The sequence below is a fragment of the Meles meles genome, chromosome 5 (genome assembly GCF_922984935.1).
Source record: "Meles meles chromosome 5, mMelMel3.1 paternal haplotype, whole genome shotgun sequence".
Lineage (NCBI taxonomy): Eukaryota > Metazoa > Chordata > Mammalia > Carnivora > Mustelidae > Meles > Meles meles.
In genome coordinates, this window is record NC_060070.1 from 90,557,898 (window position 1) to 90,585,579 (window position 27,682).

The following is a 27,682-nucleotide window of genomic DNA, read 5'->3' on the forward strand; positions in this document are numbered from 1 at the left end:
TCATTTGAATTTCAACCTCCTACTCTTCAAGGTCTGGTATGATACAATATTGTTCAGGTCTGATATGTATTGATGCTCTGATTTGGCGGTTCATTTAAATGTCAAGAGCACAGGCTCTGAAGTCAAATACACCAAGTGTTCAAACGCGGGTTCTTCACTTATTAATAACTGTGTGACCCCGGGGAGTTTTCCTAGCCTTTCTGGGTTTCAGCTTCCTTGTCTGCAAATCGGGGACAGGGATATTTACTACCTGGCGTTGTGATGAGTATCAAGTGAGATAAGGCCAGTAAAACACTTGGGGCAGCTCCTGGCTGCCTCATTCGTCTCCTAAGTGATCATTATAAGTGTATTCCTCTGAGTTTAGGGCTGGAGGGGGTGCTTTGGGGGAAGAGAGAGAAGAAAAGGAGAGAAGAAGACCTTCTGGAGTTATGCTGCCTTTCCCAAACAGTGTGAATGCTGGGTGAAATCCAATAAAAGGGTACCTTGCTTCGGTCCCATTTCCAGAGGTGTCTCTGCCAGCCCCTCCCCAACACCGGCCAGCCCCCCTCCACCCCCCCCAACATCCGCTGCCTCCACCACCACCAACCCAGCCACTGTAATGGGGCCACTGTAATCGCCCAGGTCGTGACAGCTCTTTGAAACTCAGAGGGTTTAAAATTTAAATGTCTTTGAGTGTAAGAGAAACACACCAAAATAAACATACCTCCTGCTGAACAGAGAAAGGGAAACTTGGCAGGCGCCCCAGAACTTTCCCCACCCCCAGCCCTCCCTACACTTCCTCTTGTGGTTTCTCAAGAGTACAACCTGTTCTCCCCAGCCAAGAAAGCGCCTGGGGCAGGGGGCTGGGGCATGCCAAGGGTTTCACGCTCCCCACCCTATGACTAGGGAGGAAAGTATGCGTGGCAGAAGTGGCCTGGAGGTCTATATAGTTCTGAATTTCACAACCTGCTTACCTGGTATCTTGGCCTTTACCCCAACTGCCAGCCTCAAAACCCATCCTCGCCCCCAACACAGGCCTCTCTCTCAAAGACAGATGCACAAGGTGGTTTGACTGCGGGTAGAGGGGGACCACTTCAGGCCTGCCCAGATCTGTGCAGAGGACTCTCGAGAAACACCTTGAGTTCCAGAAAGGTAATGGAAAAGCGGCTTGGAATCCCTGGAGCCTCGGCCCTGTGGCCTGGCTCCTATCCAGGGCAAGGTCCCAGCCTGCTGGGAGGGGATCAGATACACGGTGGCAGCTCTGAGATGCAGCAGCTGTGGGCAAGAGAAGCGAACATCTTCTACTGTTTGACCATCTTCTTTACTCAACTACCAGGCTGAGACTGTTCCTCTTGGAATCTAGAATATGAAGGTCTCTGATACTCTTAAAGATTCACACCAAATGAGGGGTCCGGGTATCCCACATTCTCAGCTTCTGGCACATCACACCCATGTTGCCTCCTTTCCTGCATCAAACTTCAGTTTGTTCCTCTTGAGGCTTATTCAAGAAAACACACACACACACACACACACACACACACACACACACACACGGCATTAAGGAAAGGATACCAGCTCAGTGCTGTCCCTATAAGCCTACTACAGATCTACTGGGGCTCCATGTAAACCGTTACCAGCACCCACACTCAGCTAAAAAGTTTCTCTCCTGCCTACCACCCAAGATACAGGTCCTTTTGGAAACTCCTAAGTCCCTGGCTTAAGTGGACATTCTACGTGGTCAGTCAGGGAGACAGACTAGCCTAGGGTTAAGAACAGGGTCTCCCAGGTCAAGTGACCTGGCTTTCAATCTCAGCTGTGCCATTTATTTCTGGTGTACTCTTTAGAAAAATGACTCACCTCCTCTGTGCCTAGGCTTTCCCATCTACACAGTGAGATAATTCTAGTGCTGACCTCATAGGACTGAGGGAAATTAAATGAGGACATTACACTCCAAACATTTAGAAGGGTGCCCCACAGTACTAATAAGCATTAGCTGGTATTCTGAACCCTTGAGGGAAAGAAACAAAAAAGAGGCACTAAGGACCAAGGCAGTCATAGTCTCAAGGACTAGGATCCTGCTGGAATTCTCAGAAATGCTTTTGACTGGAAGTTCCAGGCAGAGTAGAAGCTCTGATTGGTTTACCGTTATGTCCCCAACATCTAGGCTGTGCAGAGTACGGCCAGAGCTAGCAAGTGGTGAATGAATTAATCAGATGTTGTATCAGTTATCTCTCCAAGGAGCCCAGGAATTGACAGAGAAGAATCTGCAGGGACACAACGGGAGACCTAGTTCTCTTCACCCGTGCGTGTCTGGTCCCCAAGAGAACCGAGGTGGGGGCATAGAGGAAACAGTGGAAACAGTCCTAAGGTCCAAGAATGAGGAATGGGTACCCCAACATTGTGTGGATGGTCACATAACTCTCAAGCAGACTCCCAGCTGCACGCAGCTAGGAATTCCTGGATTCTTAGGGACCAGACCAGAAACGTGCCTATCCCTGAATTTATCCTGTTCATTCCCACCTCTTCTTCATGCCTAGACAGCAGGTGAAAGAGGGCAGGAATGCCTTCTGGGTCCTCGTTATATCCCAAGGTCCAACACCAGTCAGGATTCAGTACAACTCTGCCGAATGAACAGGTGGTCCCCAGAGACTTTCTACCAATTCTCAGCCTGGTGACTCTCCTCTCACCCAGAATCCAACTCCAAAGCCCCCTTCTCTCTGGAGTCTTGCTAGCCAGCCCAACTTGGCACTTCATCTCTGTTGTTCCACGATGCACACTAACCATAGATGAATAACATCATTGCACCCTCAGCATCCCACAAATTCCAGACCCATAGTAGGTGCTCAATGTTTGCAGATGAAACCATTATGCTCCCTTAACAACAGCAACCAAGTTCTTCAGTTACTCTTCTTGGCAATACATTAAAAAACCCAGAAGAGGCTTGTATACCCATCAGACACCAAAGAGACAAACACTGAGGGGTCCTTCCTCCCTCTGCTCTGGCTGGCAGGACATTTGGAAGGCTCCCTGCCTACATTGGTTCTGCCTTCCTACTAGCCTCCCATCCCTATCTCTGAGGTGTGAAGAACGACAACCCAGTGAGGCCACTGGGCTTCTAGGTCAGCTTGGAGAGCGGCTGTGGGGACAGGGCCCAGGGCTCAGGGAGGAGGGGGCATCTCTGCTCTTCGACTAGGTGCAGAACAGCTCACCGAGAGAGCAACAGAGCCGAGCTTTGGGGGACAACGGGGAGGAGATGACGACGCGGGGACCCCCTTAACCGACCCAACTCTACCCCCACCCCCCCAAGGCGTCCAGCCCGAACTTGGAGGCCCAAGCGAAGGGTGGAGAGGCTGACACCGCATCTATCTAGGCTTCTTCAGCCCTCAAGCCTACCTCCATAGTAGGTGAGCCCCCAGGAGCACGGATCGTGGCCTCATTCCCCCGCCGCCTCTGACTTCTGTCTTTGGGGAGGTAGGGGGTCGCCACCTCCAGCCGTAGGGAGGGGCGTGCACTGCTGCGTCAGGCGACCCAGCAGAAAGAGTCTCCACCCCCCGCAGGCGCCGCGTGTTTACAAAGTCCGCGCTGCGCGGCGGATCCCGAGTTTAAAGCTGGGCAGGAAGTGGGGAAGAGGGGGCGGGTGAGACAAAGGGGCTGAGTGCTCGGCTCCACTGAAGTTTGGGCCCGACTCCTCCCCCGGCCGCCCGAGGCTCGGCCTGCAGCCCCCGACCCTAGCGCCCTCGGTGAGGGGGCGGGGAACGCCCCCAGGCTCAGGTGCGCCCGCTGGGCGGGTGCGGCGCGGGTTCCCAAGCCTCTGCGCGTTCGCTAGTCATTCACGCGTCGCGGAGGAAATAAACAACTTCAGGTGCTGTTTCTTGCCCGCTTATTACGCGTCTGGCACTGTGCCAGACCCGTTGTGTGTATTAGCTTATTTTCTTCTTTATCAATCCCACCCCAGTTTCATACCCCCCAACACACACAAGGAAACTGAGGCACAGTGTGGTTAAGGAACGCGCCCGAAGTCCCACAGCCTGCGAGCGCTATGATTCAAAGCCAGCGTCTGCATCCTTCCAGGCACCCGCAAACGGAACCGAACGAGGCGCGGTACGGTCCCCGGTGCGGCGAATCCCGTCCCAGAGTGACTGATGAGCGAGGGAGACGCTGAAAACCACAAGCCCCGCGTGGACGCCGAGCCCTGGGAGTGAGGCGGGCACGGGGCAGCTTCCTGCCGCCCGCGCCTCCAGCCTCGCCCCGCAAATACCTGCCTGCGGACTGAGGGCGAGAAAGCAGCGGGATGTAGAGGAAGACCTGGGCTAGCTGGTCCGTAGGCTCCAGTTCCGAGCGGACCACTGGCGGGCTGCGGGGCAGTCAGCACGAAATAAGGCTTCCCCAAATTTCCAGGTCAGGAGAATCACCTGGAGAGCTTCCCAGTACGGATTTCCAGGCCCCTTTCCCACTGAGTGAGTCGTTGGCACCGAGCGGGACACAGCCAGGTGCTGCTAATACCAACAAGAAATTTTGGAGCGTTCCAGGAATGTGCTCTTTATGAGAAACGATTTCATCTAGGAATAGGTGTGATGCTGGGGGCGCATCTTCCTAGCCAGTTTCGACGCTCACTAGGGCCCCAAGAACCTACCACGCACTGAAAGTCACGTGAGCCGGGGTCCTGAGACACACACACCACCCGCCCGCTTGGGCTTAGGAAAGCTTGTAGGGGTGCACGCCGCCCCGCCTCCTCCCCGCCCCCGCCCCTCCCCGTTCGGCGACTACAAGTCCCATACTGCTCTGCGCACGCGCACATTACGCCAGAGCAAGATGGCCGACACGGCGGCCACTGCCGGGGCCGGTGGCTCCGGAACGGTAAGGGCGGGAGGCGCGGGGCCGAGGAGAGAGAGTCTGGGCATCCTGTAATTTCCCCCTAGTGTGGGCAACAATCCCATAGCCAGAAATCCAGCCCCATTATGAGCTCCGAGTGGAGGAGCGTCTTTCAGACCGTACATGCCCCCCTCCTTGGGACTTGGCTACGGCCTCCTGAGTTGGTGGACCTGTGTAATGATTGGCTCCTTCCCTGTTGGGGGTTGGGAACCCGGAACACCTTCTGATTGGTCCGAAGAGGTTGGTTGCGCCGCCTTATTGGCCAGCCAAAGTTGGGGGGTTCCCGTTTCAAAATATTTAGCTTTCCTACTTTCCTGAACGGTTGTCCTTTGCCTTTCTCACCTCAGCGGCGTGTAGTGGTGTTTTAATTTTTCCTGTTAGTGAAGTGGTGTGGAGATGGGAGGAAGAAGAGAGAGAGAGCATTGTTTTCTGGGAGAAGGCATGAATTCAATCCTATCATGCATATTTTTCAGCTATATATATGTGTGTGTGTGTATATATACATATATATGTATATATACATATGTATATATATTTTTTAAAGATTTTATTTATTTGACAGAGATCACAAGTAGACAGAGAGAAAGGAAGGGAAGTAGGCTCCCCACTCAGCAGAGAGCCTGATGCGGGGCTCGATCCGAGGACCCTGGGGTCATGACCTGAGCCGAAGGCAGAGGCTTTAACCCATTGAGCCACCCAGGCGCCCCTCAGCTATATATTTTGATAATCTGCTAAAATAGAAAATAAAAATTAGACATTTTGTGTTTTTGGAATTTTAAGTTTTAGGTAGCTCCTTGATAGTTAGATCCCCTTGGGTACTCGATTATTATTCCTCAGCTGGCCAGGATTTATAAGTCTAAACACCAGGGGCATTTTAAAATTTTATTTTAGTGAGCACTGATAAATATTTAGCGAAAGAACTTTTGCTTGCCATTGATGATATGGGAATTATTTGATTGCAACCTTGTCTTATGGGTGAAAATCTTTTTTTTTTTTTTTTTTTAATGGGGTGCTGATTGGCAGAGATCAGGAAGTAAACAATCCACTAACCCTGCTGACAACTACCATCTGGCCCGGAGGCGAACCCTTCAGGTGGTTGTGAGCTCCTTGTTGACAGAGGCAGGGTTCGAGAGTGCTGAGAAAGCATCCGTGGAAACATTGACAGAGATGCTGCAGAGCTGTAAGTACCAGGAAACAACAGGCCGCCTTCTTGGAGTCAACCAAAATCTGTTCTGTGTTCTGCAATCTGATAGTGTTAGCGAGGATCTAGGAAAAAGAAGAATGTAGTTAAGTGACTTACGGGCTTTGGAATCAGTGGGATGTGGATGTAAGTCATTGCTTTGCCACCTCCCAGCTTGAGCAAGTCACTAAATCTCCTGAACCTCAATTTCCTTATTTGTGAAGAAGGATAATAATTTGTATTTCACGGAGTTGTGAGGATAAGTGAGGTGCCTGTGTAAAGCATTTGATGTTAGGAACATTGTAAGCTCCTGAGGACTTGTAGGTGCTGTTGTTGCTGCTTGTTCTCTGTACTCAAAGTAGTTATAGTTTTGTTGCAGAGTCACAATGAATTCCCATGAATAGATGCTACACATCGGATAATCAAATGCTATCGTATGCGATACAAAGGGAGGGCAAATAAAGTTTATAGAATGGAAAACAACTTGAAATGGGTTGAGGTATAGGAGGCTGGAATGGTCTCACATAGGCTTTTCTGCTTATGCATTATATTTCCTTGCTTGGGTTTTATTGGGGCGGGTGGTGGAAGGTAGGATGGGATGAGAGATGGGGTTACTTAAGTTGTCTCTTGAGGGATCAACACTTACAAATGGAAGTAGAAAAAGGTTTAGGCAGAGGGAGAAGTTAACTACAATGCAGGCCAAATAAAGAATTGGCTAACCCAGTGGGGAGCTCTGGAGCAGTCATTGCCTTTCAGAGTATGCTTCATCAGGCTGAAAAGGCCCTGCCTTTGTACTCAATTCTCTATCAGACACTCGATGTGGGCTGCCCCAGGAAGGACGTGGTCTGAGGTGAGGTGGCTGTCTGCAGCTGATGTTCGCAACTTTTATTTATTTATTTATTTACAGATTTTATTTATTTGATACAGAGAGAGAGAGCATAAGTAGTCAGAGAGGCAGGCAGAGAAGAGAGGGAGAAGCAGGCTCCCTGTTGAGCAGAGAGCCCAAAGCGGGGCTCGATCCCAGGACCCTGAAATCATGACCTGAGCTGAAGGCAGAGGCTTAATCCACTGAGCCACCCAGGCGCCCCTGTTCAGAACTTTTAAATACCAAATGTTTTCCTAAAGCAGTGCTCTCAGATGTTTGGGTCTTAGAACCTCTTTAGACTCCTAAATATTTAAAAAAAAAAAAAGGTCTCTTAAATATTGAGGGTCCTGAGAAGTTGTTCTGTCTACATGGGCTTTATATAGAGTGATTTTTGCCATGTTAGGAAATAAAATTGAGAAAAATTTTAAACATAAACATTTACAAGCCCACATTCCATTGTTCAGAGCCATGATATCATCATAGACCACGTAGCCTCTGGAAGACTCCAGGAGACAATGAGAGTAAAAAAATCAATATCTTCATTTCATTATAAACATGGTTTTGGCTTGTGGACTTTGGAAAGGAATTCAGGGCTGCCCAGGGATTCCCAGACCATACTTTGAGTACTTCTGTCCTAAAAGAATGGTCTAATAGTTCCCAACAGAGAAGAATTCAGTTCTTGGAAAGATCTTGGAATGCAGAGTTTAAAGGTCCTCATGGTTGAGGCAGCTCTTTCGGACACCACTGACCAAGAGGGCCTTCTTTCTCTCCGAAGAAATAGTTGCCACTGAGAGGGGATGGAGCTGAAATAGTGGTGCTGGAAAGCTGTGAATATTGAAACTGAAAGGCTTGAAAATAGTATAAAAGTCTGTCACTTTGTTCCAAGGAATACCAAGGATAGATAGCTTAAGCTGGGGTCTTCTGAGACTTGAGCATTTCCATGTTGTCGGGGCTCTGGATATTGAAGTTTCAGCATTTGCGTTAGTTGTATGGATCAGGCAGTTGTTGTGTTTGTTGCCTAAAGTCACTTAGTTTCTAAGGACTCCTGTCTTAGACTGTGTTCAGAGTGAAGTCTCTGAATACTATTTTCTACATTTCTTTTACATATCCTTTGAAATCCTAGGACCTGCTAAGAAAAAAAAAAAAAAAAAAGAAAAGAGAAAGGCTAAATGGGTATAGGTATTTAATTTTATTTATTTATTTATTTAAAAGATTTTATTTATTTATTTAACAGACAGAGATCACAAGCAGGCAGAGAGGAGGAAGCAGGCTCCCTGCTGAGCAGAGCCGGATGCCAGGACCCTGGGATCTTGACCTGAGCCAAAGGCAGAGGCTTTAACCCACTGAGCCACCCAGGTGCCCGGGGTATAGGTATTTTAAATGCCATGGGGCTTGTTTCTAAGACATTCTATCAGGGTTTTGATTAGACTTTCCCCACAGTAAACAGATGCCACACCCCCACCCCCGCCATTTTTGGGTATGGAAGCCAGTACTAGTGACTTGATCTGGGTAGTGGGGAGTTGGTCGTGGGTCTTCAGTTCGACACTCAGGTCCCTCTCAAACACCACTTGCTTTTAACTTCTGAGCCATGAGGGCTTCTAGAGCAAGGGCTCCTTACCTTTTGGGGCTCCTTTTGTATCTGATGAAATCTCTGAACCTATCCCCTGAAAAAGGCTTTTCTGTATGTAATATTCACCACAATTTCAGAGTTTTCATGGAATTGTCTATCCACCTCTGAAGCCCAGTTATGGAACCCAGCTTCATACCTCCCCTTTTCCCTGAAGAACTTTGGCATAAAATTTTTTTTTTTTAATTTTGTTTTTAAGTAATCTCTACTCCCAACATGGGGCTCAAACTTAGATCCCCAAGATCAAGAGTTGCCAAATCTACTGACTGCCAGGCAGGTGCCCCCATAACTCTTAAATAGAAGTTCAATTTCAGGCAGAAAAAAACAAAGTCTTGTTCTTCCTCCCCCTTTTTTGGTGGCAAGATGTACATAACATAGCATTACAACCATAGCCATTTGTAAATGAACAATTCAGTGGCATTAAATATAGGCACAATATCACGGGGCGCCTGGGTGGCTCAGTGGATTAAAGCCTCTGCCTTAGGCTCAGGTCATGATCCCAGGGTCCTGGGATCGAGCCCCACATTGGGCTCTCTGCTCCGCAGGGAGCCTGCTTCCTCCTCTCTCTCTGACTGCCCTTCCACCTACTTGGGATCTCTGTCTGTCAAATAAATAAAATCTTTAAAATATATATAGATATATGCACAATATCAAATGGCTGCCAACACTATCCATTTCCAGAACTTTTCCATCATCTAAACAGAAACACTGTGGAATGCCTGGGTAGCTCAGTTAAGCATCTGCCTTTGGCTCAGGTCATGATCCCAGGGTCCTGGGATTGAGTCCCACATCAGGCTCCCTGCTCAGTGGAAGCCTGCTTCTCCCTCTGCCTGCTGCTCCCCCTGCTTGTGCTCTCTGACAAATGAATAAATAAAATCTTTAAAATAAGTAAATAAATAAACAGAAACACTATATCCATCACATTAACTTCCCATCTCCCCCCACACTCCCGCCAAGCTCCTGGTAACCTCAAATCCACCTTTTGTCTCTATGAATTTTCTTTTTTTCTAGGTACCTCATATAAGTGGAATCTTAAAATATTTGACTTTCTATGTCTGACTTATTTCACTTTACCTAACATTTTCAAGGTTTTTCCATGTTGTATGAGAATTTCATTCCCTTTGAAGGCCAGATAATGCTCCATTGTATGTGTGGACCACATTTTGTTTATCCATTCATCTGTGGATGCACACTGGGTTGTTTCCACCTTTTGGCTATTGTGAATCACGCTGCAGTGAACATTGGTGCACAAGTATCTGTTTTTAGTTTGCTTGGGTATATCCCTAGGAGCGGAATTGCTGGCTCTTACCATAATTCTGTACTTAACTTTGTGTGAACAGAGAATAAGACTTTGTGCCTTTGATCCTTTGCTAGACATTTCAGAAATCGGGAGGAGTGCCAAGTCCTACTGTGAGCACACAGCCAGGACACAACCCACACTGTCAGACATCGTGGTCACGCTTGTTGAGATGGGTGAGTACACCTCCAGTTTTCTGGTTGTCCAGTGCAGCTGAGTTGGAGTTATGAGAGAAAGAAGAGTCCCCAAGAGTCAGCCCCATCTGCCAGGTGTTCTCGAGTTTCCTCAGGAGTCTCCTGGTTTGTTTTTAGCTTGAGACAGTGTTCCCTCAAAAGGGGGTTCCTCTGATTCTATTTAAGAGACTTCCTACTTTCCTGCTGGGGGATTCAGCTGGAGCTGCTTTCAAGTGGCCGCAAAGCACTCAAGCTGGGGGTCTCCACTCTTTCTCCACAGTATCACTCCCCCTTCAGTGATTTTTTTACTTTTGTTCTCCTGCTTCTTAGGCTTCAATGTGGACACTCTCCCTGCTTATGCGAAACGGTCTCAGAGGATGGTCATCACTGCCCGTAAGTGACTTTGAACTGAGGTCCTCAGTAAGTGCTCAATCAGTGGTTATGGAATGACTTCATTGAAGAGGGCAAGGATCGCTTTGCAGTTACTTCCCTTTGTGGGCTCCCTTCTATTATTTGGGGCTACCTGAAATAGGATCTTTATTTAGATTAATAAGATTAAGGTGCGAAGTTCAGTCACTAGAAAGGTAATCCATTTCTGAGGTGTTGCTGTGCTTTAACCCCAGAAGAGGGCTGTTTGAAAAATGTGAAAGGTCTCACTCTTCCCTCAGTCAAGTAAACTATGGCCTGGAGGCCTAATACAGCTTACCTCCTGTTTATGTAAATAAAGTTTTATTGGAATACAGCCATGTTTAGTTATTATCTCTGACTGCTTTCATGCTATAATGGCAGAGTTCAATTCATTGTGACGGACTATAGACTGCAAAACCTGAAATATTTACTCTGTCCCTTTACACAAATGATGACTTCTCCCTTAGATGAAGTGAGTGCCATAAACTGACTTGGGAGTAACAGTTTGGGCCTGTAGGACCTTGAGGAGAATATACTAGATTTTTTTCTCTGCATTCTTTACATGCTCGCACCTTTTTAAGAAATACTGTCATGGCTTCATAGCTCAGGGGTTAGAGCACTGGTCTCGTAAGAAATACTCTCAGAGGAGAGTGGAAAGGACCATTTATTTTAATTTTTTTTTTTAAGATTTTCCTTATTTATTTGGCAGAGAGAGATATAGCGAGAGAGGGAATAGAAGCAGGGGAGAGTGGGAGAGAGGGAGAGAGAGAAGCAGGCCTCCTGCCGAGCAGGGAGCCTGATGTGTGGCTCCATACGTGGACTTTGGGATCCTGAACCTGAGCCGACGGCAGACGCTTAATGACTGAGCCACCCAGGCGCTCCAGAAAGGACCATTTTTAATCCTTTCTCGTTTTCTTTATCCCGAACTGACTTACCCTGCCTGGCTCAGGGTTTGTCTTTGTCATCTTGGTTCTATGGAAAAAGAGCCACTAGCCCACTGAGTCTCTTTTGTTCCTCCGCGTCTCCCTTATGTATTTAACTTGTCACAGCCACCCACTCACCTGCCTATGCGGCATGCCAGCAGATTGTCATACGTGCGACTGTGACCCCAGGTCATCCAGCAGGGCCGGGCGAGGCAGGGGCGACCTTCTCAGGTCATTAAAGGCCCTTTATTTTTATTTATTTTTTTTTAACTCTTTTTTAAGATTTTATTTATTTATTTGACAGACAAAGATCACGAGTAGGCAGAGAGGCAGGCAGAGAGAGAGGAGAAGCAGGCTCCCTGCCAAGCAGAGAGCCCGATGCGGGGCTTGATCCCAGGACTGTGGGACCACGACCTGAGCTGAAGGCAGAGGCTTTAACCCACTGAGCCACCCAGGCGCCCCTAAAGGCCCTTTATTGATAGAAATACAAAGTGCCTATTGTACAGGGAGAGCACTGAGGTCCAGCATTTACTTTGAGAAAAGTGGGGACAGGGTAGAGACGCACAGCCTGGGGTGGCGAAATAACCCTTTGTAACTCTGTTGCAGCTCCAGTGACCAATCAGCCGGTGACCCCCAAGGCCCTCACTGCAGGGCAGAACCGACCCCACCCGCCGCACATCCCCAGCCATTTTCCCGAGTTCCCTGACCCCCACACCTACATCAAAACTCCGGTGAGTGAAGCGGCCACGCTGGGGACTGGGACCGATGCAGAAGTAGTCAGTTCCTACTGTCAGTCTGGAGTCCAAGAGTTTGCTGATAGAAGGGCAGTTCAGGGCTCAGCACGTCTCTCCTCACTGACACACAGTTTGGCAGAGGAGGATTACGTTTTCCAGGGTTCGACTGTGCTCCCATTTGCCAGATCCACGATTTCAGCTCCCCTTGGGGAGATGTGCTGTGCCCATGGGTCTTCACACACCTCCTTTGTCCTCACCTCCACCCCATGTCCTGGTGCACATATGGCCACCAGGCAGCTATTGGGGCAAGTCCTCTAGGACATTTCTCCATACCTCAGAAATAGATGGTCACCCGCCACTGCAACACGGCCATCGTCCTTGACCAGTAGTCTCTGTATGGGTGTCGTATGGCCGCCTGCTATAAAAAGTGCCACAAGCTAGGTGGCCTAGCACAACAGAAACGCATTGTCTTACACTTCAGTAGGCTAGCAGTTCAAAACCAAGGTGTCAGCAGGCTCCGTCTGAAACCTGTAGGAGACTCCTTCCTTGCCTATTCCTAGCTTTGAGTGGCTGATGGGCAGTCTGTGGCGTCCCTTGGCTTCCAGATGCGTCCCTCCCGCTGTCTTCACAGGGCACTCTCTGTATCTCTCTGCATGCTGCCATTTTCTTCTAAGGGCACTACCCTTTTGGACTAGTACCAACGTACTCCAGTTCGGCCTCATGCTAACTGATTACATCTCACAATGACCCCATTTCCAAACAAGATCATATTCTGAGATACCAGCATTAGGACTTCAACAGCATATCTCTTTTTGGGGGGACGCAGTTGAACCTGCAACAGTCTCCCACTCTTATACGCTGTCTCTTTGTCAGTGAAAGTATTAAGCCCATATTCCTCTGTTTGCTTATTGACACGACTCTAATGTAGCACTCTGCCAAAGTTAAATATATTAACAGATCATCTCACCCTTATTAAAGGTTTGGGAAACTTGTCCCTCCACAGTGGCAGCCGTGGGATCGCCTCTGCTCTTTATTTTTTTGGAATGTGGTCTGACACTCAGGATAGTAAGTCAGAGGTCTGATCCTAAGGTCAGTTTACTTTGGTTCTTGGACAGCTCTTATAGTTGAAAAGGCATATTGCAAAGCTGTGCAGCATCATCGGCTGCCCTTAAAAAATCATAAACGTAATTGTTTTCGTTCTCATCGACCGGTAATTTGAAGAATCTTATTAAAATTTTTCCATTAAAATTCCAGTTTCTTGAATGTCAAATGGTTGTCTTTAAAAATAATTGTAAGATCTTGCATTTTTTTTTTTAATTTTTATTTGACAGACAGAGATCACAAGTAGGCAGAGAGGCAGGCAGAGAGAGAGGAGGAAGCAGGCTCCCTGCTGAGCAGAGAGCCCGATGCGGGACTCGATCCCAGGACCCTGGGATCATGACCTGAGCCGAAGGCAGAGGCTTTAACCCACTGAGCCATCCCGGTGCCCCAGGATCTTGCATTTTAATGTTTTGAACAAGTACATTCACAATCCACTCCAATTTTTTATTTGGGGAAAATTTTAAACACGTCCGAAAATGCTGTTTCTGTGTTTCAGTGGAGCTAGGGGAGGCATACATACAGGCGACATACTTGAATTAACATTGACAGCAGTGGGAATGTTTCCAATACCTCTTTTTTTTTTAAGTATACTTTTGATAAAATATCACAAACGTACAGAAAAGCACAAACAATAAATGTACAATTTGAGGAATTTTTACTAAGTGCACACGCCTGTTGAACTAGTACCTGAGCTAAAAACAAAACCAAACCAAAACCAGAAAAACCCCATGGGGCGCCTCGCTGGCTCAGTTGGTGGAGCAGGTGACATTTAGTCTCGGGGTGGTAAGTTCAACCCCCACGGTGGGTGCAGAGATTGCTAAAATATAAAATCTTAAAAAAAAAAAAAGAACAAAATACCCTAAGCCAGCCTTCCTAAAGGTACCCATCCCCCTTCAGCAACTAGCCCCCAAAGGTAATCTAACTTTTATCACCGTAAACTCTATTGTCAGTTGTTGTACTTTGTGTAAACTACGTGGCTTCTTCCACTCAACAACTGAGATTCTCTGAGATTCGAGACGAATTCTCTGAGATTCGAGATGAATTCTCTGAGATTCTCAGACGAATTCTCTGAGATTCTCAGACGAATCTCTGAGATTCATCTGTGTCGCTGGGTGTAGTTGAAGTTTATTCAGCATATGCATAATCTTTTGGCTTTTGTGCCTCTAGGTTTTGGCTTGCACAAATGACATTGCTGTGAACATTCTGGCAATTTCTGTGTATCAACTGTCAGATAATCGGAATTTTTTTTTTTTTTTAATTTTATTTACTTCTTTGACAGGCAGAGATCACAAGTAGGCAGAGAGGCAGGCAGAGAGAGAGAAAGGAGGAACCAGGCTCCCTGCTAAGCAGAGACCCCGACACGGGGCTCAATCCCAGCACCCTGGGATCATGATCCGAGCCGAAGGCAGAGGCTTTAACCCACTGAGCCACCCAGGCGCCCCAGATACTCGGACTTTTATACGTAGCATTCAACCCATGACATATTTTTCAGTGCACGTATGTTTGCGTTCTGCTGAATATATACCCAGGGCCTGGACAGTGGGGTCATCAGGGAATACAGGAGTTCAGCTGTAGTAGATGCTGCCAAGTGGGTCCAGTACCTCTTTAAAAAATTGAATCTCCATATCATGAAGAGCAGTTGCTTTTTTGGTCATGGTTAAAATGTCAGTTTTACCATTGCAATTTAAAATGTTTATACTAACTTCTCATCATTGATGAGCTCTCGGTCATCTTTCACTGGGTGACGTGATTGCCAAAGAGCCCATAACTAGGAGCCAGAGTGTCAGCCCACCATTTTCTCATTCTCTCGCGCTTCCATTAATAGCCTCAGTCTTGGGTTTCTTGTTGAGGCTCTTTTGGGACAACATAGCCACTTTGTAAAGGTTGGTTTTAAAAAAGCCGATACGTAAGCAGGCACTCTCTTCCTGTGGGATGTCCCATTACACTGGTGGAACTGGAGGTGGAACAGGGCTCCCTGTCATGGCTTCCCAAGGGGGATTCCCACTCTCCCTTCAGGGTGTGTCTCTTATGCCTGAGACCAGCTGTCACAGAAGCTACATGAAGGCCCAGGGGCATTTGTCTTAGTAAATGTGCAGTTCTTAATTTTGAAGCTCAAAAACAAATATCAGTAATAGTTACATCATTTTCTTTCTGCCCCTCTACTGCCCTTGGGGATCTTGGCTTCAAGTGACGTCAGTGGGCCACGCATTGGAAGGGTGGAAAGAGATCACAGCAGCAAGAATGACCCATTGGTATCCCTCTAGTGTCTTTGCTCTTCTCTTTCCAGACGTACCGTGAGCCCGTGTCGGACTACCAGGTCCTGCGAGAGAAGGCTGCATCCCAGAGACGAGACGTGGAGCGGGCACTCACCCGCTTTATGGCCAAGACAGGCGAGACCCAGAGTCTTTTCAAAGATGACGTCAGCACATTTCCATGTGAGAGTCTGTCCCCTCTGGGGATCCTGTCTTGTCATTTGAAATAATCAGTCCATCTTTCCTTTCTCTCAGCATGATAGGAAGAAATGCAAGCTTTGTCTTTGTCTTGGGGGCAGCTTGTGCTGCACGTTTCTGGCTCCTGTTCCCAGGTCTTAGGGGCCTGTCCCTAACCGGTGACTATAAAATGTTATGGCCCCTTTTGGGATCGGCTGTCTGAGGTTGAGTTCAAGCTGCCTCAAAGATGACTGACAGTAGGCCTCAGAGAGACTCACCCAGTGGAAGTGGCTGCTCTAAGTAGGAGGGACATGGAAGGCAGGCCAGCGGGGCACTTATCAAACACCTCCCCAGCCCCCTCACCTTGCCTCCCCCCGCCCCCGGTCATTGCCCTTCACCATGTCCTTTCACAGGCTCCATGTCACTGAATTTCTCATCTGGGTGCTGACATTACCTCATCACTGTAGGCCTCAGTTTTGCCAGAGGAGAACGAGACAAATGGGTTTGGGTGACTGATTCAGTCAGCAGGGCCCTATAGGAGGCTCACTGTGGGCCTGGCCCGGGAATGAGAGCCACTAACAGTTCACCAGTGTTTTCCCTTGTGTTCTCTCACTGAATCCTCTCGCAAACCTGTGAGTCAGGAACCGTTCCCACCACCATTAGAGGCTTTTAGAGAAAAGAGATGAAGTCATTTGCCCAAAGTCACACAGCTGGTAGATAGAATACACACTAGCTCTTTCCAACCATGGGACTCTATGTCGGAGGCACAGCAAAAATCATCTCAGAGTGCCTCCTGCACGTCATATTCTGCCATCGAAGTATACAGAGATGATGTCTTTCTTTTAATTTTTTTTTAATTCATAATTTTTTTCTTTTCATCAGTGCTTTTTGGAAGAACTGGAGTGCTTACTAGCATTGTGAGCATAGTGCCCTCTACCTTAGAGGATGGATACATGCAGAGAGTTCTCGGGTCCAGTATTTAGACTGGAGTCCTTTAGCCTCTAGGGATCAATATCCTCACTCAAGAAACGAGGCTGAGAGAGCTTAACTGACCTTGGGTCTAGGATCATGAAGCTGATGCTTTGCTAGGATTCAGCCGCAGTTCTGAGTTTAGTAATATGTGGTGAAAGTGGGCTCTGAGATCGTAGTGCCCGAATTGAGATGCCACACTGCCACTCTCTGTGTGCTTGACGAGGTTACTCCATGACTTAGGGTCCTCATCTGTGAAATGGGGCGGGCAGTTGCACTGAATAGGGTGGGGGCCAGGGTTAAAGATAGCGCATGGGGTGTTGAGTAGCCCGTGGTGAGGGTTCGTAGCGTGTTAGCCATGACTGTTTGTTGCCGCTCACGGAGCTGTCAGAAGGCCCTTGGCCCACGGCAGAGACACTGTGACTGGAATGGTGCCTCTCTTCCCATTCCCCAGTGATCGCTGCCAGGCCTTTCACCATCCCCTACCTGACGGCCCTTCTTCCATCGGAGCTGGAGATGCAACAGATGGAAGAGACAGATTCCTCGGAGCAGGATGAGCAGACGGACACAGAGAACCTCCCTCTTCATATCAGCACGGTGGGTTCTGCCTCCTCTCTGCTTTGTAATACCCCCAAAACACACCTGTGCTGCCCGTAGCCTGTCACCCTAAGTAGACACAACCCACCCCGTGTCTCTGGCTTTGTGGTAGGGATTTGTGTGATGGGCTCCTGATGATCCAAGTTTGACATGAGCACTTGCCTAAGAAACAAGTCCATGTCGTGGGGATCACTCATTCATTCAGCAGATACTGAACACGTATCTGCCAGAGCTAGGCACAGTTCCAGGTACTGAGGAATTCGTAGGAGACAAAATAGACAAAATTTCATTCCCTCGTGTAGCTAAGAAAAATGATAAATTAGGAGATAGGAAGTAGTATAGGCATGAGGGGATATGTGGTACTGGATAGGGGGACTGACAATGTGACAACTGATGGAAGACCTGAAGGGAACAAGGCTTGTCCACAGCTGGGAGTAGAGCATTCATGCAGAGGGCACAGGAGATGCAAAGGCCCTGAGGCGGGAGCTGTTGTGTTGAGGAACCTCAAGGCCATCAAGGAGGCATGAACAAGGGGGAGCTCCTAGGCAGTCACATCTTAAAGACTGTATTAAACATTGGGCTTTTTCTCAGTAAGGTGGGAGCCGTTGGGAATGCTGAGCAGGGGAGGGTCAGGGTCTGATGGAGGTTTATTAACAGGGTTAGTCAGGTTGCTGTGTTGAGAGTGAACTGCAGAAAGTAAGGGCAAAGCAGAGAGACTACTTATGAGGCTCTACAAACTGAGTGAGGGTAGTAGAAGTGAAGACCATGAGACGTGGTCAGACAGGGTATTTGGTCAGATTCTAGACTATTTTCAGAGCATGGCCAAACGTTGGAGTGGGTATGAGTTCAGAGAGAGAGAGAGAGCCCAAGAGGGATGCAAGGCATTTTGCCTGAGCAACAGGAAAGATAAAGTTGCCTTCAGCCAAGATAGGGAAGCCCTGGGTGGACCAGGTGACTGGGAGGAGAGGCAGGTGTTCCAGTGAAACAGAATACCCTGAGATGCTTATTAGACATCCGGTGGTGATATCACATGGAGAGATGGATATAGGAGTTGGAGTTTGAGGAGCTGTTAGGGGTAGAGATGCAAATTTGTAGGTTGTGAGACTGGGTGAGCTCCTTGGGAATGGGTAAGGATAAAAAGAACAGGAACTGGACTCCGTAAGTACAGACTTGTGCTGTCCATTACAGTAGCCACGTGTGTCTATTTAAACTGAAATTAGGGGTGCCTGGTGGGCTCAGTAGGCAGAGTGTGTGACTCTTGATCTTGGGGTTGTGAGTTCGAGCCCCACATTGGGTACAGAGATTATTTAAAAACAAAATCTTAAAAAAATCTAAACCCCCCCCCGAAATTAATGTAATTGAGATAAAACTAAAAATTCAATTTCTTAGTCACACCAGCCATTTCTCAGATAGTCACCTCTGGCTAGTGGTTACTATACCAGGCAGTGCAGATGCAAACACTGATGTCATTGCAGAAAGTTCCATTGGATAGCGCTTTTATAGACAATTTTTTCAAGGAACTTTGCTGTAAAGGGAAGGGGAAAAAATGGAGCGGTGGCCAAAGGGGGAACGTTAAGGGGTTAAGAGAACCGTTTTTATTTTTGTTTGTTTCTTTAAGATAAAAGAAAGAACAGGATGTCAATATGCTGATGGGATGATCTGGTAGAGAGGAAAAGTGGATGCAGGAGAGAAGGAAACATTTTGGATTGATGTTCTTTGGTAGGTGAGAGGTAAGGGCTCTAGGGGCCAGGGCATGGTGGAGGGGTTGGTCTTGTTAGGGGCATTTCAATCCTGGGGGAGGAGACCAAGTGTGTGAGCACAGAGACCGAAGCGGGTGAATCGAGCTCGTCAGAGCTCATGGATGTTCTCATTTGGGTATCGTGTCATACTCAGCACATGCAAGGATAAGACCCCACTCGTGTTCTGCACGTTTTTGAGAAAGTGCCAAGTACAGCTACAGAACGGCTAGAAGCCGAAATGCCTTTAAGGCTTGTGGGACCCTGTGGTCCGCTTACCATATTCATCCATCCTTTAAGGCCGGCCCTGGCTCTTAAGCAAAGGATGCCTTGGTGGTTATCGTTGGACCAAGCATTCTGCACGTTCTCCGGGGTTCCGTGCAGCAGGTGGCAGCCAGCAGCCCCAGTATGCGGGTGGAACGCGGCCTGTGCTGTCTTCTGTTATTTGCCGGTGGGCCTCCTTGCTTGAACACACGTCTCTTTAATGTTGGATTATTCCTTTCTGAATTAGGGCTAGAAGCCCATGGCTTTACCTAAAGCAGAGGACCTTGTTATTCTCCACTTCTGTTATGGACTCAGTTAATTTGGTCTGCGATATGGTGATGTGGTCGTGGACTCAGATGAGTTACATGTTATGAACAGGAGGCATCCTCTAAGCAAAACCACCATCCCTTTGTAAGTACCAAGTAGCTAACGGGTCTGCAGATGTGTGACTGGACACCGCAGGTGGTGTGACATAGGTCAGGTCATGGCCGTGAGTGAGCCGAGGCTGCAGAAACACGGGAGCTGCTGTAGGACTCCAGGGTGCCGAGGGGCCAAGCCAGACGGCAGAGAGTAGGAAGAGCTGACCCTCAGAGTCACGCTGGCCTGGCATCCAATCCAGATGGCGCTGCTTTCCAGATAACGTGACCTGGGTGGCATTCCCTAACATCTGAGTCTGTTTCCTCACAAGGACAAGCAGGAATAGGAAAACCTGTCTCAGCAGCGTACGTCGGGTGCCTGGCTGACGGCTCCCTCCCCCAGCCTCCCACCGTTTTAGGCTGTACCTCCACCTGCTCTTCTAATAAAAATAAAGAAATAAATAAAAAGACCTCAAGAAAAGGATCCTAACAACAAGAGATACACAGTTGATTGGACTTACTCCTGTTATTCTGTCGAATGGCAAATACAATCCTATGTTTCAAAATTCACAATGTAGAAAGAAATGTATGGCCACCCTCCTTTATCCCATCCTTGTTCCCTGTCATCTGCTTCCCCGCCTACCAAGCAGCCAGTGTCCCCAGTCTCTTGTGTATCCTCTCAGAGACACAGTTTCCTCCTTGTTTTAAACACAAATAGTAAGTCACAGTGTTCTCTTCCTTGTTCCCTTTCTTGGTGTATCTTGGTGATCATTCCATATGTGTATGTCGGAAGCCTCTTCAGCCCTCTTTAGGCTTTCATCGTGTTCCACTGTGTGGACATAACCATGGGACCTGACCAGCTCCGTGTAGATGCTTCTGTTTTCTATCTGTGCTTTGTAGACATCTTTAACAGTGAATTAATAACTGGTATTTTAAGTTATTCTTTTATCTACCGATGGTAGCACTTTTTTCAAGGACTGTTGCTAGGTAGTTACTTTGTTTAATCCGGTTCCGGTTTCTCCACGTACTTGAACATAAAAGGACTATTCATTTTAAATTATGTGTAAGGGAGTTTTTTTCCTTTGTATATTTGAACTAGCTGCCTTCTGTGATAATACCCATATCTAAACTTGGTGCTCCTTTATCAACAATGTACCATTCATTCACTCAACAAGTATTTATTTAGTACCTATATGTGCCAGATACCGTTCTGGGTGCTTGGGATGCCTCAGTGAAAAGAACTAATGAAACATCTGTCTTTTGGAAGCCTGTGTGTTGGCCAGGGTGGGGGGAGGGGAGAAACAATGAATGTAATATATAAGTGAATCATCTACAGTATATTAAAGAGGCAGATGCTGTTGTTGGCGCAAGGGGACCAAGGAAGGGGAAGATCCAGGGTGAAAGATGGAAGTTTCAGTTTTAAATAAGGTAATCAGGGTAGACATCACTGAGGAGACATTTGCCCAGAGACTTGCAGGAAGTGAGCAAGTGAGCCATGTGGATATCTGGGGAAGAGCATTCTGGAAAGGGAGCAACCAGTGCAGAGGCCCTGAGGAACAACGCAGAGGTGAGTAGGACTGTGGCGGAGGGAGTCAGTGGGAGGGAGGCTGAGGTCAGGTCCGTTAAGATCCTGCAGTCAGCTCTCAGAACTGGCTTTTACTTGGGTGAGTGGGAGTCGTGGGAGGGTGTGAAATGGAGGAGGGACATACCAGAACTTCCTCAAAGATCTCGGGCTGTGGGGGAGGTCAGTTAGGAAGCTGTTGCTGTAGTCTTGATGAGAGCTCCTGAGGGTCCAGCAGGGCAGCTGCAGTAGAGAGAGCAGAAGTGGTCAGATTCTACCCGTATTTTGAAGGTAAGGCCAAGGAGTTATCCTAACAGATTTGGTTGTGGGAGTCTGGGAGAGAAGAGCAAGCGGTGACCCTGGCGTTGTGGCTGGAAAACTGGAAGGACGGAGTCGCCTCAAGGGAAGGGCTGGAGTTTCATTTCTGGCACGGAAGTCTGAGGTGCCTCTCGAGGCCCGGTGGGGATGTTGAGCGAGCAGGTGTGGCTGTGCAAGCCTGGGAGTCAGGAGAGAGGTGAGGGCAGGGAGGTGCCCGCAGCAGTGGTCAGGATAGAAAGATGGCACTGGAAACTGTGAGGCACTGCAGTCACCCGGGGGCGTGGGGGGCTCACCAGAGCGCACACACTCTGGCCTTCACAGGCTTGGGGAGCTTCTGACAGACTCTTCTGCTCCCACCTTTTTCAAGCAAATCTCCGTGAGTTTGGTACTTTACTTTTATCTACTCCTGTCCCTCCCTATCTCAAGGCTGCCTGTCCCTGAAGGAGGCAAGAAAGTGGCCATTCCAGCTCTACTTGGGAGAAGAGAAGCTGTTGTCCCATGACTCGGGACCCACATCCTGGCCTTGTGAGACAAGTGAGCTGAACGAAGGAAGCCTAGTGCCCTCTGGCAGAGGTCCCAGGGCTGGCTTTTTTATGCCCCTGACTGTCCCTCCCATCCTTATTATCTCAGGAAACGCTTAAGTTGTGGTTGAAGGAACTTGCAGCTACTTTAAGATAGGGCATTTCCGGTAGAGAAAGGGCAGCAGGGAAGTAGGGGTGAGTTACTAAACCAAGCCATTAACAACTCCAGAAAGATGGGAGCCTAATATCCCAGGCAGGTCTGGTCGTCTGGCATGAGCTAGGTTAACCTGGGGGTATTCCCTTTTAAGAGAACCTCCAGAAGGTCCACAGTGGTTCTAGGTCACTTTGTGGGAGAGGGAAAGCACAGGGACCCTGGCTGGAACTGGGTTTGACGGGAGAACAGAATTGGCGGGGTGGGGATGGGGTGGGGAACGGAACCTAGAAGGGAGCCAGTTTCTTCAGGCTCACTAAGCCGAGACAGGAGTCCCTGCCTCGGCCTGCTGTCCCTTGTGAGGGAGCCTGTTGTTCCTGTCATCCAGTCACGGCGTCCTCTTCTGTCCTGCTGTCTTTGGACAACAGAATCTCCTGGCTGAGGTCAGGTCCCCTTTTGCCTCAATTACTGAACAGGAATCTCAGTGACAGGAGTGGTGGCCTGTCACCAGGGGGCGCAGCCCAATCAGCTGCTGCTGGTCACTTCTAGCCCCTCAAGTCTGAGCTTCTAGGTCAAGGCCTTGGTGTGATTTTTCTCCCCCTTCCCCAGCAGCTTCTGCTCATTTTAAAGAACTTGGAAAATAGAGGAGAGTCTAAATAAGGGAGAATCAATCACCCATATTCCCAGAACCAGTTTTTAATGTTTCAACCTACTTTTAATACGTCTACACACTATGATTAAAAAATGTTTTAATTTGAGATCATGTGGAATATATGTAAACCTATAAACTTTTCTCCCAAATCACCTTCCTCAAAAAGCAAACAGTGAAAGAGCTGAGCCACGGGCCACAGATGGGGAGTGTCATTGACGTTCCCGTGTTGGCACCTGTGTGCTCTCTTTGCCTTGGGGGAACCCTCAGGGCTCAAGAAATGTTTGGCCTCTGCTGCAATATGACCGTTGGTACCTGTTGCAGGTAGCAGATATTTGAGAATCTGAGAGAAATTGGTTATGACTAGCATTCGGTTTGGCCCAGGAGAGGCCCTGTGCACGAGATCTGTTCTGGCCCTGTGTCCTGCAAAGCATCTCGGGTCATTTCTCTATTTCTTTATCTCCACACAAGCCGGGTTTCCTCCTTGAGTGTCTAATTGTTTGCCTCTGACTCCTCGCTCCTGCCAGGGCTCTGTTCTAACTCATGTCCTTGCCTTCTCAAGAGACTCAGAGTTTTGTTTTCCGTGCTGCCCTGTGTCCAAGCTGTGTTCTCATCTTCCTCTGCTAGCTGGTCCGTGCCTGGGCCTTACTTCTAATAGGTACATTAGAAAGAAAGTGGTCCCTGGGCTTCTCATTTCTTGACGAAAGGGATGCTAATAGTAGTTCTTATTATGGGCATGATCTCTTTCCTTACGCCATTGGTGTTTTGCTTTATTTCGGCTTTTACTCAAAGGATGATTCTGGAGCCGAGAAGGAGAACACCTCTGTCCTGCAGCAGAACCCCTCCTTGTCGGGCAGCCGGAACGGGGAGGAGAACGTCATCGATAACCCCTATCTGCGGCCTGTGAAGAAACCCAAGATTCGCAGGAAGAAGTGAGTTGGAGGCTGGGGAGCCGAGAGGCTTCTCTGGCCAACCGAGGTGGTCTTCTCTGCTCCCTAGCAGAAAGGAGAGGCTCCCCAGTGGGTCTGAATCTAGGGAAAGGAAATCTTCTCCCTTTTCCTCTCCTCACTCATCCCCCACATGTACCTCTTGTTGAAAAGAGGTTGAGCGCCCTGTGGCCCAGGGGCTAGCCCTCACAGCCCTAGAGCTGTCCCCCTTAGAAGGAGAGCAGGTGGGGCCCCCCCTACCAGGCAGGCTCCATGGATTCCTGTTCTTTCTAGGTCCCTCTCATGAGCTGAGAAGAAAGCCTGCCTTGTACAGAGACGTGGACACCACTCTCCTGGGGGCAGTTAAAGCCACTGGAGGGAAGAAGAGAGGGTGGCCTCCTCATGGTCAAGCCCTGGTGGCTGGCATGACCCGGCATGATTTTAATAGCCAACTCAATGTTAAGACTACCTAATTTCACTGGATCTTTGGGTGGAGGAAGACGTGATGGTGATGATCAGACTTCCTTAATCCCCCTGGCCGTACTGTGGGGCGCTGGAGCAGACGTGACTTCAGTTATTGTCACGGGAATTGATTCCTTTGAACCCTGGATGACCAGGCACACGCAGATCTGGTAAACACACAGGAGTTAGAGTGATGCGTGCGCGCAGCACCGACTCTCTTGTGGGCACCTACTCCCAAAAGCAGGGCCGCACTCTCCCCTGGGAGATTGATCCCTGAATCTCCCTCTGTGGGATGCGTGCTTGGGGACTTCCAACTAAGTCCTGCTCCATCCTGGGAAAGAGTTTTTCTCTGACAAGAGCGCTAATCAGTGAATATATTATGGTGTGACTTGTAGAGGAATCACGGATTGTAAACAACAGGAAAAGGATTTGACGGGGAGGGTGGGGAGGGTGAGATTTTGAGGGATGGGCCTGGCTAGTCTGCTGGAAGGCTGGCAGGCACAGAAGACCGTGGTCCCCCTTATGGCGGAGGTGAGCTGAGAGGAGCCTGCAGACCAAGCCAGGGTCTTCCAGAAGCACGTCTGAATCTGATCAACCTCTTTTCCTCCTGGGGAGAGAAGACTTCATCCTTGATGTACCCTACAAACAAAAACAAAAACCAAAAATCCCAAGTGTTGAGGAAGATTCTGGGCAAGCTGATACCCTTTGGCTGGTCTCCAAAGGAAGAGATTTAAAAACCAAAGTCCAAAGAAGAAAAATGCCAGTGACACCTGGAAGTTAACGCAGGATAAACAAGTTGTTCCCTGGGTTAGCATCCTGAGGTCCGTATTGAACTTTCCTGATGCTCTGCTTCCAGAGTCCTCTCCTGATCTTCCATGCTCTGGGTGAACTTGAAAACTTAAAAAACTTGACGGCAGGTTGCATATTCCTCTGGCCTCACTGTTGCTCTGGGGCCCTCCATCCCATTGCCCGGAGGCAAAGAGCTGCTTGTCAGTCCCTGAAGATGGCATGCCGGGGAGATATTTGGATTCCCCCACTCCGGACCAAATAAGCATTCAGGTTTGTAGTGGCCTGAAACTCTGGATGACAGTCAGCTGGACAGCAGTCAGAGTGGGCCCTTGCTGAGTTTGTGAATCGGCTCGTGGTGATTCTTCGCTGGTGGAGTTTACAGACCTGGGTTTGAGTCTTGACAGGTGCAGGGCTGAGACCTTGCCAGCTTGCTGTTCTCTGCCCTCGGGGCAGCCACCCCGTCAGCATTTCTGCACTTCCTCTTTCGCCATTACTGTCCAAAACTAGCACCTGCTCCATGCCATGTTGCCGAGGGAAGAGGCAGGTTTGGGAAAATGTTGCCCCATCTGCTTTTGAGATCGGAGACCCTAATTCTGTTCTGGGTGAGAGGCCCTGGGAGGTGATAAGACAGCTTGAAACATTGACCCGACCATCATTGTGTAAAAACTGTGCATACTTCTCAGTGTATATTTATAAATGTTTATTTTTTTATAACTTTGGGAGACTTCTTGGAGGGAAAAAGTAGTAAACAGAGCCAGATTAAGGATGTGATTTATGAGCTTTTAATCAAAGATCATAATAAAAACTGCAAATGAAACAGAATGATATACTTTGAATTTAATTTGTATTCAAAAGTCACAGCAAGGAGTAAGACTGTAGGCAGATAAGGTTTAGTCCTTCTGTTGGACTAAGTACCCCTGGGAGCTATCTAAAACTTTCTACCTTGGAAATTTTCAAACACAGAATGAAGAAAGTATATATGCTTTCCCTCTATATCCTTCGCCCAGCTTCAACACTAAGCAACATCTTTTCAATTCTGTTTCGTTAATGTCTCCCACCTTTTTTTCCTTTATTTTTCCTTCCTGGAGGGTTTTTTTGTTTTTGTTTTTGTTTTTTTAAGTTTTTTTTTTTTATTCGAAGGAGAGCAGAAGCAGAGGGAAGGGGCAGAGGGGGAGACAAAGGGACCAGCAAACTCCCCACTGAGTGAGGAGCGATGCAGGGGCTCAGTCTCACTGAGATCATTACCGTGAGATTGCAACCTGCTCTGAAACAGAGAGTCAGAGGACACTTAACCAACTGAGCCACCCACGTGCCCCTCTTCCTGGGGTTTTAAAGTAAACGCAAGACCTGTGCCATTAAATCTGTAAATAGGTCACCATACATCTCTCTCTGATAAACCTTTTTTCTTTCTTTCTAATTTTGAAATTATAGATTCATAGGATGTTGGAAAAAAAAAAAATGTCCCATATACCCTTGGCCCAGTTTGCCCCAGTGGTAGCATCTTGTGTAACAGTGCAGTATCAGACCCAGGAGACTGGCCCCAGTACAACCCATAGCGCCTACTCAGTTTTCACTTTGAGCTTTGTATGTGAGTGGTTCTGTGCAGGTTGGTTACATGTGAATTCATGTAACAACCACCATGATCAAGATCAAGATAAGGAACGTTTCCATCACCACCAGCTCCCCTGTGCAGTCTCTCTATAACCACATCCATCCCCCCCATCCCTAACCCCTGGCAGCCACTGTTCTGTTCTACATCTTTATAATTGTATTTAAAGGTTGTTGGGGCACCTGGGTGGCTCAGTGGGTTAAGGGTCTGCCTTCAGCTCAGGTCATGATCCCAGGGTCCTGGAATCGAGCCCCGTGTCAGGCTCCCCGATTCTCCCTCTCCCTCTGCTCCTCCCACCCCACTCAAGTTGTCTCTCTCTCTCAAAAAAAAATCTTTAAAAATAGACATGGGGGCGCCTGGCTGGCTCAGTCGGTAGAGCACGCATCTCTTGATTAAGGGTTTGTGACTTCCAGCCCCATGTTAGGCATAGAATTTACTTTAAAAAAAAATTGTTAATATAAATGGAATCATAAAGTTATAACCTTTCAAGGTGGCTTTTTTCACTCGGCATGAGGAAGAGCCCTACAGGTTGTGTGTATTGGTAGTTCCTTTGTTTTTTTTTTTTTCTTTTTTGCTGAGTCCTACTTCACGGTACAGCTGTACCACAGTGCGTGTGACCATTCGCACTTTGAGGAACACTGAGACTGTTTCCGGTTTCGGCCTTAGTGTGAATAAAGCGGCTATGTGCATTTGTGGAGAGGGTCTATGTAAACATAAGTTTCACTTCTCTGCAATTAATATCCAAGAATGTAATTGCTGGGTCCTGTGGTAACTGCTCATTGAATGTTAAAAGGAACTGAAACTCTCCCAGAGTAGCTGTACCATTCTGCATTCCTGTTAGTGTATGAGGGATCCGGTTTCTCCGCATCCTAGCCGATATTTGGTATTATCATTTTATATTGCTTTAGCCATTCTGACAGGTGTGTAATAATAACTCATTGTGACCTTAGTTTGTATTTTCCTAATGGCTAGCGGGGTTTAATTGCTCTCTGGTGGAATCTAGTTGAGTCTTTTGCCCATTTTCTCATTGGGTTGTTTATTTGTTTGTAAATTTCTTTATTCTAGATAAAAGAACTTGTCAGGTGTGCGGTCTGAAGACGTTTTCCCGCTCCACAGCTTGTCCTCGTGTCCTCCCTACAGGTTCTTCTGCAGACCAAAAAGCTTTTAATTTTGAAGACCAATTTAT

The 27,682-nt window shown here is 48.0% G+C and overlaps 2 protein-coding genes across 8 annotated transcripts in view; one reads left to right on the forward strand and one right to left on the reverse strand.

The window, feature by feature from the left end:
* Positions 1–3,522, reverse strand: part of CCND3 (cyclin D3) — a 94,918-nt gene extending 91,396 nt beyond the window's left edge. The window contains exon 1 of one of the 2 annotated variants that reach the window (XM_046004485.1): positions 3,373–3,522. In XM_046004485.1, coding sequence (XP_045860441.1) covers positions 3,373–3,378 — 6 coding nt within the window. In that variant the 5' untranslated portion in view covers positions 3,379–3,522. The remainder of the gene's footprint in view (positions 1–3,372) is intronic. The other variant, XM_046004486.1, reaches the window with a different exon arrangement.
* Positions 3,523–4,780: 1,258 nt separating this feature from the next.
* TAF8 (TATA-box binding protein associated factor 8) lies at positions 4,781–25,709 on the forward strand. Of its 6 annotated transcripts, none has more exons than XR_006818348.1 (9): positions 4,781–4,836; positions 5,875–6,031; positions 9,898–9,996; positions 10,324–10,386; positions 11,931–12,055; positions 15,447–15,594; positions 17,012–17,154; positions 18,773–18,884; positions 19,402–23,638. XR_006818348.1 is itself a non-coding variant. In XM_046005444.1 (9 exons), the coding sequence occupies exons 1-9, from the start codon at positions 4,792–4,794 to the stop codon at positions 23,941–23,943; spliced, it is 933 nt and encodes a 310-aa protein (XP_045861400.1). In that variant the 5' UTR covers positions 4,781–4,791; the 3' UTR covers positions 23,944–25,709. The 6 variants fall into 6 exon arrangements, 3 of the variants coding, with proteins under 3 accessions (XP_045861400.1, XP_045861401.1, XP_045861402.1); XR_006818349.1 differs by having other exon boundaries at positions 18,773–18,873; XR_006818350.1 differs by having other exon boundaries at positions 18,773–21,923; positions 23,503–23,633.
* Positions 25,710–27,682: the final 1,973 nt, after the last annotated feature.